General features: G+C 37.5%; 8 protein-coding genes and 7 long non-coding RNA genes across 15 annotated transcripts; 7 read left to right on the forward strand and 8 right to left on the reverse strand.

Annotated features, from left to right (window-relative positions):
• Positions 1-176: 176 nt before the first annotated feature.
• On the forward strand, positions 177-2,157 carry atg22 (vacuolar amino acid transmembrane transporter Atg22). The gene has a single exon (NM_001018491.3). It carries the CDS (start codon positions 284-286, stop codon positions 1,871-1,873), a length of 1,590 nt encoding a protein of 529 aa, NP_593093.1. The 5' UTR covers positions 177-283; the 3' UTR covers positions 1,874-2,157.
• SPOM_SPNCRNA.691 lies at positions 208-1,163 on the reverse strand. Its single transcript, NR_151059.1, has one exon. It is a non-coding gene; the product is annotated as a non-coding RNA (long non-coding RNA).
• On the forward strand, positions 2,139-5,463 carry taf1 (transcription factor TFIID complex, histone acetyltransferase subunit Taf111). Its single transcript, NM_001018492.3, has 4 exons — positions 2,139-2,283; positions 2,326-2,896; positions 2,945-3,093; positions 3,132-5,463. Exons 1-4 carry the CDS (start codon positions 2,221-2,223, stop codon positions 5,286-5,288), a joined length of 2,940 nt encoding a protein of 979 aa, NP_593094.1. The 5' UTR covers positions 2,139-2,220; the 3' UTR covers positions 5,289-5,463.
• SPOM_SPNCRNA.2367 lies at positions 2,282-2,911 on the reverse strand. The gene has a single exon (NR_191735.1). It is a non-coding gene; the product is annotated as a non-coding RNA (long non-coding RNA).
• tgs1 (RNA methyltransferase Tgs1) lies at positions 5,372-6,526 on the reverse strand. The gene is made up of 4 exons (NM_001018493.4): positions 6,222-6,526; positions 6,027-6,142; positions 5,809-5,954; positions 5,372-5,760 (listed from the first exon to the last, which is right to left on the reverse strand). Exons 1-4 carry the CDS (start codon positions 6,389-6,391, stop codon positions 5,473-5,475), a joined length of 720 nt encoding a protein of 239 aa, NP_593095.3. The 5' UTR covers positions 6,392-6,526; the 3' UTR covers positions 5,372-5,472.
• A 476-nt stretch (positions 6,527-7,002) lies between these two features.
• On the reverse strand, positions 7,003-8,144 carry SPOM_SPNCRNA.692. The gene has a single exon (NR_151060.1). It is a non-coding gene; the product is annotated as a non-coding RNA (long non-coding RNA).
• wss1 (DNA repair WLM domain metallopeptidase Wss1) lies at positions 7,184-8,066 on the forward strand. Its single transcript, NM_001018494.3, has one exon. It carries the CDS (start codon positions 7,197-7,199, stop codon positions 7,983-7,985), a length of 789 nt encoding a protein of 262 aa, NP_593097.2. The 5' UTR covers positions 7,184-7,196; the 3' UTR covers positions 7,986-8,066.
• Positions 8,145-8,821: 677 nt separating the features above from the next.
• Positions 8,822-10,043, forward strand: SPOM_SPAC521.03 (dehydrogenase). Its single transcript, NM_001018495.3, has one exon. It carries the CDS (start codon positions 9,046-9,048, stop codon positions 9,823-9,825), a length of 780 nt encoding a protein of 259 aa, NP_593098.1. The 5' UTR covers positions 8,822-9,045; the 3' UTR covers positions 9,826-10,043.
• sst1 (calcium permease) lies at positions 9,923-13,011 on the reverse strand. The gene has a single exon (NM_001018496.3). The coding sequence runs from the start codon at positions 12,875-12,877 to the stop codon at positions 10,232-10,234; it is 2,646 nt and encodes an 881-aa protein (NP_593099.1). The 5' UTR covers positions 12,878-13,011; the 3' UTR covers positions 9,923-10,231.
• SPOM_SPNCRNA.693 lies at positions 12,272-13,344 on the forward strand. The gene has a single exon (NR_151061.1). It is a non-coding gene; the product is annotated as a non-coding RNA, possible alternative UTR (long non-coding RNA).
• A 39-nt stretch (positions 13,345-13,383) lies between these two features.
• rps802 (40S ribosomal protein eS8) lies at positions 13,384-14,160 on the forward strand. Its single transcript, NM_001018497.3, has one exon. It carries the CDS (start codon positions 13,421-13,423, stop codon positions 14,021-14,023), a length of 603 nt encoding a protein of 200 aa, NP_593100.1. The 5' UTR covers positions 13,384-13,420; the 3' UTR covers positions 14,024-14,160.
• Positions 14,161-14,485: 325 nt separating this feature from the next.
• SPOM_SPNCRNA.2368 lies at positions 14,486-14,752 on the reverse strand. Its single transcript, NR_191736.1, has one exon. It is a non-coding gene; the product is annotated as a non-coding RNA (long non-coding RNA).
• rpb2 (DNA-directed RNA polymerase II complex subunit Rpb2) lies at positions 14,537-18,286 on the forward strand. Its single transcript, NM_001018498.3, has 2 exons — positions 14,537-14,592; positions 14,631-18,286. The coding sequence occupies exons 1-2, from the start codon at positions 14,577-14,579 to the stop codon at positions 18,245-18,247; spliced, it is 3,633 nt and encodes a 1,210-aa protein (NP_593101.2). The 5' UTR covers positions 14,537-14,576; the 3' UTR covers positions 18,248-18,286.
• Positions 15,083-15,865, reverse strand: SPOM_SPNCRNA.2369. The gene has a single exon (NR_191737.1). It is a non-coding gene; the product is annotated as a non-coding RNA (long non-coding RNA).
• On the reverse strand, positions 15,972-16,380 carry SPOM_SPNCRNA.2370. The gene has a single exon (NR_191738.1). It is a non-coding gene; the product is annotated as a non-coding RNA (long non-coding RNA).
• Positions 18,287-18,344: the final 58 nt, after the last annotated feature.

The following is an 18,344-nucleotide window of genomic DNA, read 5'->3' on the forward strand; positions in this document are numbered from 1 at the left end:
AGCTATTATTAAATGATACAATAATTATTTAGTTGATCGCTTAAAAATTTTTTAGAAGCAGCCATGATTGTATCTATTTTGTTTGTTTTGTCCATGCATTGTTTGGTCTCCCCCCGAGCAGTTATGTCCCTATTGCGTAGCTAATAAATCCGCTACACCAACCACAATTTTAAGATAACTACAACAGTTTACTTTTCTTTTCTCATTCCCTTTCAAAATTTATGTTTTCATATTATCTTCAGTAATTTGTATTTCCATAGTTTTTGACGATTGAGCTATCAATATGAATTCTCCAATACAACTTCACAAGAAGTTTTCCACTACAGTTTGGCATGTTCTGAGCTGGATTCTTTATGCAGTTGGGGCAGGTCCTACTGCAATTATAAGTATGGGGGTGTATGTTCCTTTAATTGTTATGAAAAATGCCCATGATCATGGTTTTTTAAGAACAGATCACACAATTCCTTGTTCTTTATATCCAGAAGAACCTTGCTCTTTGAATATAGTTGGTCCGCTATGGATTGATGTTAGTTCTATTGTATTCGCTGCATCAGCTATTTCAACTTTTTTACAGATGGCTATGATGGTTAGCTTGGGTGTTATTTGCGATTATGGAAATAACAGAAGATACATCTTGTTTTCATGCGTTATCATAGGTTCTATTAGTGGTATTATACTTTCGTGGAGTCCCTCGAGTTTTCTTTTGGGAAAAATAGTGTTTTTGATTCTGGTCGACTTGAACTTTATTATATCTCAATCCTGCTATGACAGCTTTCTCCCTATTTTTTTGAGATTCTACCCTATCACGAGAGGACCTATAACATTGGAATCCGCTCTTCAGGATGAAACAGATGACCTAGATAGCTACATAACAAATACCACCATTGATTCTAGTGAAGAAGAGCCCTATTTGCTTGAACACAGCCTAATACTTAATGAATCCGCTCCTCCTGCAGATGTGGAAGATGAACACAAGGCTAAAATCGCTGCTCGATTATCAAGCGTTGGCTTCGGTAGCTTCTTCGGCGCTGCTATTCTCTTTCAGATTATTTTTACTCCCATTTTGTACAAAACTAATAACAATCCAATAATCTTGCCAATAACTGTTACAGTGTGTTCATGTTGGTGGCTTATACTTTCAACCCCCCTTTGTACCATTGTTACACTACCTGTGGAAAATCACTCAAGTGATGCTATCCTGACACTACTTTATAATAGTGTGAAAGAGTCGTATCATTCATTCAAGCATGCAATGAGTATTTCTTCGATTAGGCTATTCCTATTTTCACGACTCTTCATTAATTGTGGAATTCAAACTTCTCTTTCTTCTGCCGTTATTTTTGGAAAAGCAAGGTTGAATCTCTCTAACTTTCAGCTGACTTTGCTAGGAATGGGAATATCTTCTTTCGCATTGTTAGGCACCGTAATTATACCCTATCTTACTGAGTATTTTCAACTGAACTCGTTACAAGTAGTAATGATTATTTCCATCCTCTTGCCGATGGCTCCTTTATATGGCCTTTTGGGTTACATTCCTGGATTTGAAAATGCTGGAATACGAACATCAGCTGACGTTTTCCGGGCTACTTTATTCTTTGGCTTTTTCTTAGGAGGTGCGCATAGTTATTGTAGGTCCGTATACGCTCAACTAGTGCCATCTGGAAAAGAAACTAGATTCTTTGCCCTCTACGCTTTGATATCACAAACCGGTGTGTTATTTAGCCATATTTCTTTAACACTTATTTCGAACTACACATCTGATTTACGTGCCGTCTACATTTTTGTAATTGTTGTTATGACTTTACCTTTGTCTTCTTTATGGATAATGTATCAACACAGCAAAACCCCCAACTTGCATAGGTCCTCCTCTTAACTCACCCACTAGCATTTATTTATTGATTTAATTAAACAAGTCTGCGGTTCTTTATTTTTTCGAGACATTAAACTATTGATTAATGTACAGTGAGCGCCAAGCCTAATTATTTTCATGAGTCTTTCCAATTAATAAACGAAATTATCGAGGATTTAATAGTTAATAGATATATATTATTATATGAATTTAATTCTGTCACCCAAGATTCATCAGTAAGCTAATGTTACCTGAGTCTATATTCATCGGCAGACGAAAAGTATCCCTTAGCCAACACCCATTTCGCCACAAGTCGATTAATATCATATATAACGGCTTAGTGAGGCCATACATAAATTTTGAAATATATTATGTCTTTTGATGGTCTTATAGTTGAAAATGAAAATACGAAATCTGGATACAATGATGGAAATGTAGGTATTTTGAAATCTATAATCTTAAACTAACGAATGTAGGACCTGACAGATTTATTTAAGCAAAATGGTACAGACATGTCTGTAATAAATTCTCTTTTAGGAGATACAAACAATCCAGGGATGAATGAGTCCCCAAAAATTTTAGATTCTAGTTTTGAAAATTCCAACCCTCAGGATGGACCAAATTATGAAGATTTTGACTTTATGGGTTCAATTCATAAGGAATTTGGTAATAACATAAATGAAATGGATGATATGGAAGATGTAAGTGATGATAATCTACCAGAGGAAGAACAAGCTGTAAATTACACCGGGGATAAGGATGATGAAGATTTTGGAAAGCTTTTAGCTAAAGAAATGGGTGAAGAGGCTGCTGGTCAGGTCCTCAGCGGAGTAGGCTTTTCAATTCCATCGGGATTAGTTCCACCTTCCGAACCTTCGAAAACTGTTTCTTCTACTACAGAAGAATTACAAAACGAAGCTCAAATTAGGGAGAGCATTGTCAAAACTTTTTTTCCGACCTTTGAACGTGGTGTTTTGTTGAACTTTTCAGAACTTTTTAAGCCGAAACCTGTTAAGCTTGCTCCTCCAAAGAAAAAGACCCCAAAAGGTATGAATTGATTATTGTTGTATTTTTTTACTGATCTGACATGTTAAGTTTGCGTACCTGGTCGTTTAACGTTAGAAGTCGATACAGATTACGCAATAATATTCAATAGCAAGAAGTCTTTACCATTAAAGCGAAATGTTGTGTCTCCAATATCTACGCATACAAAAAAGCGAAGAAGAACAGCTAATACATCACAGGTATGGTTTGATTTAGAATAGCTTTCACTAACCGAAAGAGGAATGACGGCTTGGATCTCAACACCGTTTTTACTACTAATGATTGGGAAAAAAATATTATTTACGATGAGAGTGATGTTAACAAAACTAATCAATCATCATTTTTTATTGACAAATCACTAGTTGATATTGATTTTGCATTTGATGAAAACATTTTTGACGGAGACACTGGTACCTCGAAAGTAGTATTAAATTTAAATGACCCCAAACTTTTGTTACAACCTCAATTGCCGAAGAAAGAGGATTCCCAAAGATCTTTTGCAGACACCCATCAAAGGAATTCCCTGGCTTGGAAGTTTAATATATCCAACGATCCTGCCTATGAGATGTTAAAACAAAATCATCAGTCAAAAGTTCGTAATACCTTGTCCCAGTTAGCAATTGAGCATGCTGCCTTTGCCGAAAAGCTCACATTTCCTTACTATAAAACAAGACTTAGTAAGCGTGCTGTTCGAAGTTACCATCGACCAACCATGTCGTTCAAACCTAATGCAGCTATTGTCTTTTCACCTTTAATAGTAAGGAAAAGAAGTAAAGATAAACATAAGTCTGAACGAGAATTAATTCCTACTACTAAGGAGATAACAATGGGTGATACCACACATGCAATACTCGTTGAGTTCTCAGAAGAACATCCTGCAGTGCTGTCCAATGCAGGTATGGCCAGCAGGATCGTTAATTATTATCGAAAGAAAAATGAACAGGATGAATCACGTCCCAAGCTCGAAGTTGGTGAAAGCCACGTTTTAGATGTTCAGGATCGGAGCCCTTTTTGGAATTTTGGATCTGTTGAACCTGGAGAAATTACTCCCACTTTGTATAATAAAATGATTAGAGCTCCGTTATTTAAGCATGAGGTACCACCTACTGACTTCATTCTAATACGGAATTCTAGTAGCTATGGCTCAAAATATTACTTAAAAAACATTAATCATATGTTCGTGAGTGGTCAAACTTTTCCTGTTACTGACGTGCCTGGGCCCCATTCCCGTAAAGTGACCACAGCAAGTAAAAATCGATTAAAAATGCTTGTTTTCCGGCTTATTAGGCGTTCACCAAATGGAGGATTGTTCATTCGACAATTATCAAAGCACTTCTCCGATCAGAATGAGATGCAAATTAGACAGCGTCTTAAAGAATTTATGGAATACAAAAAGAAAGGTGATGGTCCAGGTTACTGGAAATTAAAATCGAATGAAGTTGTCCCCGATGAAGCAGGTACACGGTCAATGGTTTCACCTGAAACAGTGTGCTTACTAGAGAGTATGCAAGTGGGTGTGCGGCAGCTTGAAGATGCTGGGTATGGGAAAACAATGGATGAGATCAATGATGATGAAGATGAAGAACAACCAGCAGAGCAACTGTTAGCGCCTTGGATTACTACGAGAAACTTTATAAATGCTACCCAAGGGAAGGCCATGCTTACACTGTTTGGTGAGGGTGACCCTACAGGAATTGGCGAAGGTTATAGTTTTATTCGTACGAGCATGAAGGGTGGTTTCAAACCCGCTGGCGAAACCGCCGACGATAAGCCAGAACCGCAAACTAAGAATGCTCACGCCTATAATGTTGCAAAGCAACAAAGGGCTTATGAAGAAGAAATAAATAGGATTTGGAATGCTCAGAAAAGAGGTTTAAGTATAAATAATCTGGAAGAATTGGCTAAAAAATATGGCATCAATTCTATACATGATGATTACGTTGAATCTAATGAGGAGACTACGAGAGAAGAAACTCCATCTTCTGATAAAGTTTTACGAATTGTTCGACTTTATCGTGACAAAAATGGAAATTTGGAACGTAAACAGGAAACCATTCATGACCCGATAGTCATCCATGCCTATCTGAAGAAGAGGCGTGAGATTGACGAACAATCAACTGCTCTTGATGCCGTCGTACCAACTGGAGACGAAGCAATTGATAGACGCAACCGAAGGCGTCTTGAACAAGAACTTGCCAAGAGTCAGAAGAATTGGGAGCGACGAAGAGCTCGACATGCTGCCAAAGAAGGAATCAACTTGAACGGAGAAGGACGAAAACCCACTACTCGCAAATGTAGTAACTGTGGTCAAGTGGGCCACATGAAGACCAACAAAATATGTCCCTTATTTGGTAGACCTGAAGGAGGTTTGGCTACTATGCTCGACAAAAACTAAAATAATACTGAGTGTTATAAAGAATATTTGACATCTCATGATGGGCGTCGATCGCTCCTTTTTTGTTTATTGGTGATGAATCTAATTATAACGATATTCATTGTAGAAAATGTTAATAATCAATTTATGTTTATGAAATCAAATATATAGTTGACGAACTTCACGTGAAAATGAGTTGAAACTTTCAAATTTTTCGCGCAATAGCACCCTTCATATTAAAATAGCAGCAAATTGCCTTGGCATATCCTTCAAATAAAAAATTGGTAATATAAGGCTTGTTATGAATACTCCCATATGCTGCAAGTTCCTTTACATCAGTGTTTCTTGGCAAAAATGCAGCAACATAAGGGGATATCCTAGTTGCTTCTTTAAATAGAACATCAAAAGCATATGGGTTTAGGTCATTTAATGAATATACTGTTTTTCCTGAGTAACTAGGTCCACCCCAAGGAGGACTCATAAAAACAAGAGACTAGAAAATATTGTTAAACACAGAATTAATATATAAGATTATCTATACCCTGTAATCTTTAGCAAACTGCAAAGATTTAAAAGTGTCAAGAACGTCTCCTTGAATGAAAGTGACTCGAGATGAAGGAATGCCATAAATTTCCAAATTATGCTTTGCCATAGCGATTTTGATAGGATCGATCTCAATTGAGATTACTGAAACAAAAGCGTTAATAAACAGTGATATGATACAGATGTAAGGTTGATAACAAACTATTACAAACGAACCTGGGCAATACTTGGCAAACTGAATAGTGTTTCCACCACATCCAGAGAAGGCATCAATTATTAGCTCGGGCTGTATAAAATCTACAACCGACTTCGCGATAGCAACAGCTACTTTTCTAATTATAATTTGTCAGACCCATTCAAATGCAAACAACAAAATCACTGATATTAATACATGAATGCTATTATACATACTCGGGGGTAACACTATACCATGACTGATAATCCAACCAGATTCCTTCATCAAATCGTGAAAATAAATTGTATCGATTGTTCCAATATTTTTTAAGAGCTTTGGGAACCGGAGGACATATGATACATTTTTTTAATAGCTCATCTTCGTCGAGTTCTTCGTTCTTGTTCATTCAAATTTTTTTTTCGATTAAACTACTTTTTTGTGAAATTTAGTCAACAATCGTTCACGATCAACCCGAAATTTATCGATATTCGTTGCTAATCCAAAAGTCCTTAATTAACCGTTACTGAATTGACGAAATTTGAAGTGTGTTCAAAAAATTCGGTGTTTTGTTACTCAAACTCCAAAAATTGTGAATGAAAAGTTCAATGCTCTTTCAGAATAATAAAGCAATGAAATCAGACACATATACAGCTAAATATGAAAAACATGAAAAAGAATTTATCTTTGACTTATTCACGAATTTCGTTTGCTTCCTTCATCAACATATATATATATACCATGGGAATCGATATGTTACAATTTAAATAAAACTCATTGTCTGCTTATAAGAAAATTTATTCAATTTAAGCATTTTATAATCCTTTTACAATTTGTTAAAAAGGATGTCAGTAATTGTGTTTAGAAAAGTATTTAGTAATATATATATTTTTTGTCAATAAATATTTTATTACATATTTTTTATCGGTGTTGCCATCGATCTGTATCGATAGGAAGCAATTTCACTAAACTTATTGAAATTAAGGTAATAATATAATTTTAACAGAAAATTAATTGATTGTGAAAATATGTTAATTTTTGTACTGTAATGTTTTTCATTTCTATTTATTTGCATTTGAAAATTATTTTTCGTTAAGCGAATTCAAGAAGCCCTATGACGGTACCATAAAATATTAAAACGCAGTAACTCCATGATCGCTATATTGTATTTATATTATATTCTGACTACGAGTATCCTTTTAAGTGTTAGCTTTATGCTACGAATAAACGACGATGACCATCCAAATGAGAAAATAGGATTTATATCTGCTATAAAAGGAGATTTCCATGATCTATCTTCTGATTATTTAAAAAGAATTGCCGCAATGGCATTTCCTATTATGAAGGAGCATGGATTCGGAGTCACTTCGTTGGATGAGGTTGCTTACAATGCAAAATTTTGGGGAAGAAACTGGAATAAGGGAGAATGTATTGAGCTTGTCCTTAGAGACGCTTCAAATCGATGGTTACCATTTGAATTTGTCATGGACGTGTTTTTACACGAACTCTGTCATATTTGGCAGGGGCCGCACGATCGTCGGTTTTTCAGTCATTTATCAACTCTTCGAGCTGCCCTGATTGCTCTTTACGCCAAAGGTTATAAAGGCCCTGGAAAGTACATGACTTGGGATTCATTTGTCCTTGCCAATGTAGTAGGAAATTATAACACCGTTGTATTTAACGGAATAACTTTGGAACGCAGCACAATGCATGGTGTGGAAACTTGTGGTGGATCTTTGCAAAGAAAAAAGAAAATCAGAAGAAAGCCTACCCCTTCCTCAACAAAGAAGCGGAAGCTTACACGAACAGGACAAAAGCTTGGAACTGATATGAACATAAGATTAGAGCTTTTGAAATCACCTGCAAAACCCCAAGCTCAAAGCATGCGCGGAAGGGAAGCCCGAATTGCAGCGGCACTTCTCCGAGTCGACAATTCTAATGAATATAAGCCTAAAGATCACAATAGCTCTACAACCTTGGAAAACTATTTCGTAGTAGAATAAATTAGACAACAGAATAAATACATAAAAAAGAAAAAAATTTGTATACAAAATCAAATCACCTTTAAATTGTAGCATTTTTTGGGGGACATTTCGTACTAGAGTAACACGATTAACAAAGAGAAATAATGAATACATTAAAACAAACAGCTTTCATTTAAAGACTAATATATCTCTTAATGATTGATAAACCAATAAAAATGTATTAAAACAAAATATCATAAAAAATGGCAGAAAGTATTGTTCAAAAAAAAACACATAGAAATGGGAATTCGCTAGCTTTCCTAAGTAATAAATTTCAATAGATAGGGAAAAAAAAAATAAAAAAAATAAATAAAAAAATAAAATGAAAATAACTTAAATAACCAAAACCCTCGTTTCAGCACCAATTATTGAAAAAATCCATTATTAAGCTGCAAAACAGTGTTGAAACCTGCATGTCAAAAAAATTTCGCGAAAAGGTAAGCATAAATTTCAACCTTACTTCCCTATCACTACCAATTGCGTATTACATTACTATATGCGATTACTATTCACTAATTTTCTGGGGAGATCTTCTGTGATCTAACGCTGAAATTTGCAATCATTCGCAATTATATTTTATTCCAAGATCTCTAAAAAGAGTCTTTTTCCGTTGAAAAGAACATTTCCGATGTTCTACCATCTCATTCATATACAAATCCTAACTGCTTAAGGAAAATGATTTCCGCGGATATTCCACGGAGCAGCCAATTAATGAGGTTTTCGGTAGATAATCTGCTAATAACGATAAAAAACTATCTAATATTATCAAATTGATAGAATATATATATAGGAGCAAGTTAGGAGTTATGAACCTCGTAAATATTAGGAACCTCAATAAAGTCTTGGCGCACTAATAGGTAACCTAAACCAAGTACAGTCTGTTGATTTAAATCATCACCCCCACGTTATTTTCTAAGTCTGGAACATCTAGATTTTTACTGTGGTTTTATTATATAAATTACGTTCATTTGTAATTTTATCTTTGTATTTATTTTTTTGTTCTTACTCTTCAAATACTTTCTGCCTTATATCTTTAAAAATGAGCCGTTTGGATGGAAAAACGATTTTAATCACTGGTGCCTCTTCTGGAATTGGAAAAAGCACTGCTTTTGAAATTGCCAAAGTTGCCAAAGTAAAACTTATTTTGGCTGCTCGCAGATTTTCTACCGTTGAAGAAATTGCAAAGGAGTTAGAATCGAAATATGAAGTATCGGTTCTTCCTCTTAAATTGGATGTTTCTGATTTGAAGTCTATTCCTGGGGTAATTGAGTCATTGCCAAAGGAATTTGCTGATATCGATGTCTTGATTAATAATGCTGGACTTGCTCTAGGTACCGATAAAGTCATTGATCTTAATATTGATGACGCCGTTACCATGATTACTACCAATGTTCTTGGTATGATGGCTATGACTCGTGCGGTTCTTCCTATATTCTACAGCAAAAACAAGGGTGATATTTTGAACGTTGGCAGTATTGCCGGCAGAGAATCATACGTAGGCGGCTCCGTTTACTGCTCTACCAAGTCTGCCCTTGCTCAATTCACTTCCGCTTTGCGTAAGGAGACTATTGACACTCGCATTCGTATTATGGAGGTTGATCCTGGCTTGGTCGAAACCGAATTCAGCGTTGTGAGATTCCACGGAGACAAACAAAAGGCTGATAATGTTTACAAAAATAGTGAGCCTTTGACACCCGAAGACATTGCTGAGGTGATTCTTTTTGCCCTCACTCGCAGAGAAAACGTCGTTATTGCCGATACACTTGTTTTCCCATCCCATCAAGGTGGTGCCAATCATGTGTACAGAAAGCAAGCGTAGGCATTAAAACTATGTTACAAAGCTGTTCGTTATTATTACGATTTAGCAATTAAGTTCAATTTAATGTATGCATGAAGTTTTGAAATTTTATTAATAACACGTTTCCCAACTATTTCCGACATTCGGTTATATCAGAAGATATTCGTTATTCATTAGTTTTCGTCAATGCTTGAGGGCCCATAAAACGTAAAAAAATATAAACATGAAAATGATAAAGCATAACTTGATTGAAAATTGCGTATAGAGATCGAAGCCTCTTCGTTTCTTATTACAAAAATGGTTCACTGAATGAAACGCAAGTTTCAAAGTGATGATGTAAGCTAAAAATAATAATCTATAATAAAAGTGTAAAAATAACTAGAGCTCAATTACAACATATTGACAACAAGGTGTGCAGAGAAAAAATCTAGTAGTTGAAGAATGTGAAACCAAGCATGGAGACAAGGTATGCCAATACCAAAATCGAACCTTTGAAATAGTTGCTTTTCCCTTCTGAATGAACATAGGTTAACAAGAAAACGCAAATCATCACGCAAATCATGTCCCACGTTGGAAAAACCATGGTAAACAAATGCTTAAACGATATTGAATCACCAGAACGATAATATTGAAACAGACTGTATCCCATTAAACAAGGTATCTGCAAAAGACAAACTTGTAAAGCATAAGCGGACCCAATTTCCATTGACAAAGCTATATTTTCATTTAACGCAAATGATATAGCATTCATAAACTCAGTTGTATTCGGTACTAAAGCAAATAGAGTAAGTCCAAGAAACTTCTCGCTAATGGCAAATTTATCCAAAACCGTATCTACATGTTCGACAAGAATCTCGGCAATGAGGGAATATAAGAATGTTGCCGACAAAAGAATGATAGCACTCTTGCTTCTTGACCAATTTGGAGCATCGTCACCGTGGGAGTTCTGACTTTGATTAACTAGAGGTCTTTGGGGTAACTCGTTTGTTGGTTCATGCTCTAGCGACTCATTTTCACTTCCATTAGACGACAACCCTGAAGAAGCATCATCACGGTTGTGATGATGTTGAGAGTTGCCGTTGACAACAGCCTCTCCTCCTTCAGAGCTATCCGACATATTGCCTGCAGTATCTTGATTTACAGGCTCACCAACTTCTTCCTCAGCCTTGAGGAAAGAGATATCATCGGCGGTAAAATTTTGCCATATATGGGAGGCATGAGTTCTTAAAGTAAACCATAAACCAATCGCATATGCCAGTACAAGCATAATCGAACAACAGTAAGTAAATGGAAGGACTCTATTTTTATATAGTGAATCATTTTCTAAAACATAGTGTTTCGTACACTTCTGACAGTTCGCGCCACAAGGCTCACAATCTAACCTAAAAGGACCATAGATTCGAAAAAGCATAGTGGGGGCAAAAGCACCCAAAACAGCAAAAAGAAGCATTGTGCTAGTTGCACCAGCAGACTTTATGTTAAAAAACTGAAATTTCTTTCGAATTGCACCAGCACACATGGAGAGCCCAGGCATCAAAAGTAAACCAGCTAGTATACTGCCAATTACACTTCCTTCAACCAGTCCAGCGTTACCCTTACGCAGAGCAACTGAGTAAAGAAATACCTCAATTACTGAACCAAAAAAGGCATTTATAAAAGCGCCCATTCCCATACTGCTTTGAGCCGAAATTGAAGCCACGGCCATTCCAATAAAATATGCAAGAGGGATAATACTCACCAACGAAGCAGTGAATAAAAATACAGAAGAAGTAAACCAATGACCTTGGGATCCAAAAAAGCCAAAAAAAATGGTTGGGATTATGAGCGCTAGCATATCAAAATAAATTATGTAAATACCATCGATAGTATACTTATAATACTTCCAGCTTGCTGCTTTTTTTACACATAGTAAGACAACATCTGAAGAATCCATCGATAACGGCAAAGCGAGATTTGGACGAAAAGACAAAGATAATGGGCAAGTTCGCAAATGTCGACAAATAGCCCATAAGGTCCTTGCACATGGAACGAAAAAAATAGTAAACATACAAATTGCAGAGGTAATGAGTAGTGTCGGAGCAATAATCAAGTAATACATAAGTGTATAAATGATACTGGAAGCGTTTCTTCGATGTGGGGTAGTATTGCAATCTAACGATTGGTTCATTGGATTAACACAGAAAGAAAACGAAAGGAAGTTTAAGCGGGCCGGATCCGGGTGATGTGAAGTAGGAGTTTCATCATAATGGGAATGTTGAGTCTGATAAATTGGATGAGCAGGAGAGCGTACTGATAGACGCTTGACTTTATGTCGAACATGTTGACCAAAGGGATAGAGGAGATAAAACATAAGGCCTCGACAAAGCTTAGAGTAAACGATCGCGTCAGGCACATTAAAAAATGAAAGGACTGTAAAAAATATATAACATATAAAGATCACTAGAAAAAGAGGAGCCCCGAAACAAATCAGCCATATGACATTAGAGATGGAGGTGTTGGGGCGTTTCAGAGGTTCATCGTGAATATCAATGTCAGCATCACGGTTTATGGATCGGAACTTTTTATATAATGCGGGTTTCCATAGCCGCATCCCGAATGCACGAGTCTTGTTAATAGCGTTTTGCCTTTCTTTCAAAGTAAAGGATTCTTCAGATCTGAGAGAGGCGGGAGACTGACCTCTTAAGGGAGACAGAGGACGTACCTTAAAGTTCTGCTTAGGAATATCTCTTTGTTGCCGAACATTACTAGAACTACGACTTAAACGAGATACCGAATTTCTGGGATGCTGACGAGCATTTGAAATAGTTGAAGTTGATGGATCAGTCCGAGAGGAAACTTTCCGAGTATACTGATCAATTTCTCTAGGAGAATATATGTCACGATCATTGGTAGATTGGGATAATGAATCCGTTGCATCAGCGTCGCCCACAGTTGGCATTAAGAAATCGCCGAATCGCAGATTCTGTTCATAAACTGAAGAAGAAGGAGTTTCTTCTGGTCTATCAGCCCGTCGACCCTGGGTAATGGTTTCCGCAGAGCTCTCAGATTGATTTATATCAGCAGGTTGAGACATTGTAGGCGGTAGTAATTGTCACAATGATTACTTTTCCGAATCAAACCCTCGCCAAATATTCTATCCCTTAAAACACCTGTACGTAGCTAAGAGGATTGAGTAAATAGGTATTTATAAAAAATTGTTGAAGGAATAGTGAGAAAGGAAGGCATGATTGGAAAGGTTGCGATCATTTTCTATTACGCATATCATAATCAGAATACCAAATTGAAAAAAAGAACGCCAATTCTACAATATCGAAGTCCTCCCATTAGTTCGTTAATGAGCATACAATGTTTACTTCGTTAAAGATTGTCGGGATGAATTGAGCTTAATCAGAGCCGAGCATCGTTGTACAGTTTACTAAATGTAGAGCTAAGCGATAATACGCTAACTTACGGTATCGGTTTTTGTAAGAATACACCGAATTTCGTTAAGTACAAAGTATTAGTAGTAGTATGAAACAAAAATAACAGTCACAGCCAAACCCAAACAATTTCAGTTACTGTGTTATATACTAGTTCATCGTAACCACAGCAAATCTCTTTCTGCAAAAGGATCAGGATGGGTATTACGAGAGATTCCCGCCACAAGCGCTCTGCTACCGGTGCTAAGCGTGCTCAATACCGTAAGAAGAGAAAATTCGAGTTGGGTCGTCAACCTTCCAACACTCGTATTGGACCTAAGCGTATCCATGAGGTTCGTGTTCGTGGTGGAAACAAGAAGTTCCGTGCTCTTCGTCTTGACTCTGGTAACTTCTCTTGGGGCTCTGAAGGTGTTTCCAAGAAGACTCGTATCATTCAAGTCGCCTACCACCCTTCTAACAACGAGTTGGTTCGTACCAACACTTTGACCAAGTCGGCCATCGTCCAAATTGATGCCGCTCCTTTCCGTGTTTGGTATGAAACTCACTACGGTATTTTGATGGGAAGCAAGGGTAAGAAGGCCACTGCTACACCTACTCCCAAATCCAAGCATGTTCAACGTAAGCATAGCGCTCGTCTTGGCGATTCTAAGGTTGATTCCGCTTTGGAAACTCAGTTTGCTGCTGGCCGTTTGTATGCTGTAGTTTCCTCTCGCCCTGGTCAATCTGGTCGTTGCGACGGCTACATCCTTGAAGGTGAAGAGTTACATTTCTACCTTCGTCGTATGGCTCCTAAGAAATAAGGTTGTTTCTTCAATAAATTAGTTCATAAAGGAAGGAATAAAAGGATTCCGAGATTGTTGTATTTCACCTGTATTGTTGATTATTATCAGTAACCAAGGTCGTTAATTATGTAGAGAAGGTAATTTTTATTATTGGCATTTAGAAAAGTGTCTGCTAAATGTTTAGTAATCTCTCCATTTGTCCCAATCAGTAATTGAAATTCGTTTATGTGCTATTAGATATGATTTCTTTACTAAATCTCATTGAACTACGTTTAGTGAAGCCTTTACCTTTTTAATAAAAATTCACGCTAAGTAGCCTTTTACACATAATGAAAGAGTTGCGAATTGCTTTGAAAGGAAAATGGCCTTTCACGTACCTTAGCTATATTGAATGATTAAAACAAGTAAAAGATATAAAAAAACTGGTTCTTTTTTTGATGCTTAAAGACTTTTTTACTGAACACAAAGTCGAATTGCCACTACGGTACGATATCCTTGTTACGGTAGCCTCAACATTTATTCCTCTTCCTCACCGCCAACATATCCTGTTGCGTGTGCCATTTCAACAACAATGTCTTATGAGGATTGTAAGTTACTAATAAAGTCATTTTTAACACCATAATAGATCAATACAATGAGACATTGACTCAGGAGGATTGTTGGACCGTGATCTCGTCGTTTTTTGAGGAAACGTCGTTAGCTCGGCAACAATTGTTCTCTTTCGATGAGTTTGTTCAAAATACTATGCAAGAAATTGTTGATGATGATTCCACTTTAACTCTAGATCAATATGCACAACACACGGGTGCTCAAGGAGATGTTACACGTCGATACGAAATAAATTTTGGACAGATTTATCTTTCAAGGCCTACAATGACTGAAGCTGATGGTAGTACAACTACTATGTTTCCTCAAGAGGCGAGGCTTCGTAACTTGACTTACTCGTCTCCTTTATACGTTGACATGCGTAAAAAAGTTATGGTTGCTGCCGATTCTAATGTTCCCATCGGCGAAGAGGAGTGGCTTGTTGAAGAAGAGGATGAAGAACCCTCAAAAGTTTTTATTGGAAAGATACCAATCATGCTCCGTTCTACTTTTTGCATTTTAAATGGTGTTAGTGATTCTGAATTGTACGATTTGAATGAGTGCCCTTATGATCAGGGAGGATACTTTATTATCAATGGCTCTGAAAAGGTAATCATTGCTCAAGAGAGATCTGCTGCCAATATTGTACAAGTATTTAAAAAAGCCGCTCCGAGCCCCATCGCTTACGTTGCTGAAATTCGCTCTGCTTTGGAACGAGGTAGTAGGCTTATTTCTTCTATGCAGATTAAGTTAATGGCACGTAATACTGAGAATTCTGGTCAGACAATTAGAGCAACACTTCCATATATCAGGAGTGACATTCCTATCGTCATCGTGTTCCGTGCTCTTGGAGTTGTACCTGATCGTGATATTTTGGAACATATATGCTACGACCCAAATGATTTCCAAATGCTTGAAATGATGAAGCCCTGTATCGAAGAAGCATTTGTGATTCAAGATAAAGATATAGCTTTGGATTACATTGGTAAAAGAGGCAGTACTACTGGTGTTACGCGTGAAAAACGTCTTCGATATGCCCATGACATTTTACAGAAAGAGCTGCTTCCGCATATTACTACAATGGAAGGTTTTGAGACTAGAAAGGCGTTTTTCTTAGGTTACATGATCCATCGTATGCTTTTGTGTGCGTTAGAGCGTCGTGAACCAGATGATCGAGATCATTTCGGGAAAAAGCGTCTTGACCTTGCAGGTCCATTACTTGCATCTCTGTTCCGTATGCTCTTTCGTAAAATGACTCGCGATGTGTATAAGTATATGCAGAAATGCGTTGAAACAAATCGTGAATTCAACCTTACCCTGGCTGTGAAGTCAAACATTATTACCAATGGTTTACGTTATTCATTGGCTACTGGTAATTGGGGAGACCAAAAACGCAGTATGGTTAATCGGGTTGGTGTATCACAAGTTCTTAACCGATATACATTCGCTTCAACTTTATCACATTTAAGACGTACAAATACTCCTATCGGTAGAGACGGAAAATTGGCTAAACCCCGTCAGTTGCACAACACACACTGGGGTATGGTTTGCCCTGCTGAAACACCAGAAGGACAAGCTTGCGGCTTAGTCAAAAATTTGTCTCTAATGAGCTATGTTTCCGTAGGTTCACCCAGTGCTCCAATTATCGAGTTTTTAGAAGAATGGGGTTTAGAAACACTGGAAGATTACAACCCTTCAGCGTCTCCTAATGCAACAAAGGTCTTCGTGAATGGTGTGTGGTTAGGAGTACATCGTGATCCAGCTCATTTAACAGAGACGCTACGCAGCCTTCGTCGTAGATTGGACATATCTGCAGAGGTTAGTATCGTTCGCGATATCCGTGAAAAAGAGCTTCGTCTCTTTACAGATGCAGGTCGTATTTGTAGACCATTATTTATTGTGGATAACAATCCTAATAGTGAAAGAAGAGGAGAGTTATGTATTCGTAAAGAGCATATCCAACAACTAATAGAGGATAAAGACAGATATGACATTGACCCCGAACAACGCTTTGGATGGACCGCTTTAGTATCTAGTGGTCTCATTGAGTATCTAGATGCAGAAGAAGAGGAGACGGTTATGATAGCAATGAGTCCGGAAGATCTTGAAGCATCACGTCAAATGCAAGCTGGGTATGAAGTTAAGGAAGAACTGGATCCTGCACAAAGAGTTAAGCCAGCTCCTAATCCTCATGTGCATGCTTGGACCCATTGTGAAATACATCCTGCGATGATTCTTGGCATCCTTGCTAGTATTATCCCTTTTCCTGATCATAATCAATCACCTCGTAATACTTATCAATCTGCAATGGGTAAACAGGCTATGGGAGTTTATCTTACAAACTACCAAGTACGAATGGATACCATGGCAAATATCCTATACTATCCACAGAAGCCGTTGGCGACTACTCGATCGATGGAGTACCTAAAGTTCCGTGAACTTCCTGCTGGCCAGAATGCTATTGTCGCCATTCTATGTTATAGTGGCTATAACCAAGAAGACTCCATTATTATGAATCAAGCTAGTATTGATCGAGGATTATTCCGCAGTATTTTCTACAGAACGTACACGGACCAAGAAAAGAAAATTGGCATGACTGTTATGGAGGAGTTTGAACGGCCGGTCCGGTCTACAACCCTAAGGATGAAACACGGTACGTACGACAAGCTTGAGGATGATGGTTTAATTGCTCCTGGCACTCGAGTGTCAGGCGAAGATATTATTATTGGTAAAACAGCTCCAATTCCCCTAGATCATGAAGAATTAGGTCAACGTACTCAGTTACATGCAAAGCGTGACGTTTCCACTCCTTTGAGAAGCACTGAAAGCGGTATTGTTGACCAAGTAATGGTCACCACTAACCAAGAAGGCTTAAAATTTGTTAAAGTTAGAATGCGAAGTACTCGTATACCCCAAATTGGTGACAAATTCGCGTCAAGGCATGGTCAAAAAGGTACCATTGGAATGACATATCGTCATGAAGATATGCCATTTTCTGCACAAGGAATTGTTCCTGATATCATCATTAATCCACACGCCATTCCGTCTCGTATGACAGTTGCTCATTTAGTCGAATGTCAACTTAGCAAGGTTTCTGCTTTATCTGGTTTTGAAGGTGATGCCACACCTTTTACAGACGTTACGGTTGAAGCGGTTTCTAAGCTGTTACGTTCACATGGCTTTCAGTCGAGAGGATTTGAAGTTATGTACCATGGTCATACTGGTAGGAAGCTTGTTGCCCAAGTTTTTCTTGGTCCCACATACTATCAGCGTCTAAAGCATTTGGTGGACGATAAAATTCACGCTCGTGCTAGAGGACCTGTGCAAATTTTGACTCGTCAACCCGTTGAAGGCAGATCTAGAGATGGTGGCCTTCGTTTTGGAGAAATGGAACGTGATTGCCAAATTTCTCATGGTTGTAGTAGTGTATTACGAGAACGTTTGTTTGATTGTTCTGATGCGTACCGAGTTATAGTATGCGATATTTGTGGTTTGATAGCGATCGCCAGTTACAAAAAAGACTCATATGAATGCCGATCATGTCAAAATCGTACTCGGTTTAGTCAAGTTTATTTACCGTATGCTGCCAAGCTTTTATTCCAAGAATTGATGTCGATGAATATTGCACCGCGGTTATTTACTAAAAACCATAAGTAGTTTTGCTTATTTGAATAAATTAATACATAAACATAGCATGAACATACAGAAGGATGATCGGTGTGATCTTAAAGAAGCTATCATTTATTTACATAAG

Source organism: Schizosaccharomyces pombe, assembly GCF_000002945.2.
Source record: "Schizosaccharomyces pombe strain 972h- genome assembly, chromosome: I".
In the NCBI taxonomy this organism is placed as follows: Eukaryota; Fungi; Ascomycota; class Schizosaccharomycetes; order Schizosaccharomycetales; family Schizosaccharomycetaceae; genus Schizosaccharomyces; species Schizosaccharomyces pombe.

Bases quoted from the DNA above. Each gene is read 5' to 3' on its own strand.
- taf1 (NM_001018492.3), top strand. From the start codon at position 2,221: ATGTCTTTTGATGGTCTTATAGTTGAAAATGAAAATACGAAATCTGGA. The intron at 2,284-2,325 runs GTAGGTATTTTG...TAACGAATGTAG, and splicing joins CTGGATACAATGATGGAAAT to GACCTGACAGATTTATTTAA. The intron at 3,094-3,131 runs GTATGGTTTGAT...ACTAACCGAAAG, and splicing joins GAACAGCTAATACATCACAG to AGGAATGACGGCTTGGATCT.
- wss1 (NM_001018494.3), top strand. From the start codon at position 7,197: ATGCTACGAATAAACGACGATGACCATCCAAATGAGAAAATAGGATTT.
- atg22 (NM_001018491.3), top strand. From the start codon at position 284: ATGAATTCTCCAATACAACTTCACAAGAAGTTTTCCACTACAGTTTGG.
- rps802 (NM_001018497.3), top strand. From the start codon at position 13,421: ATGGGTATTACGAGAGATTCCCGCCACAAGCGCTCTGCTACCGGTGCT.
- tgs1 (NM_001018493.4), bottom strand. From the start codon at position 6,391: ATGAACAAGAACGAAGAACTCGACGAAGATGAGCTATTAAAAAAATGT. The intron at 5,955-6,026 runs GTTCGTTTGTAA...CTTTTGTTTCAG, and splicing joins GTTTGCCAAGTATTGCCCAG to TAATCTCAATTGAGATCGAT. The intron at 5,761-5,808 runs GTATAGATAATC...AATATTTTCTAG, and splicing joins AGTTTGCTAAAGATTACAGG to TCTCTTGTTTTTATGAGTCC.
- sst1 (NM_001018496.3), bottom strand. From the start codon at position 12,877: ATGTCTCAACCTGCTGATATAAATCAATCTGAGAGCTCTGCGGAAACC.
- SPOM_SPAC521.03 (NM_001018495.3), top strand. From the start codon at position 9,046: ATGAGCCGTTTGGATGGAAAAACGATTTTAATCACTGGTGCCTCTTCT.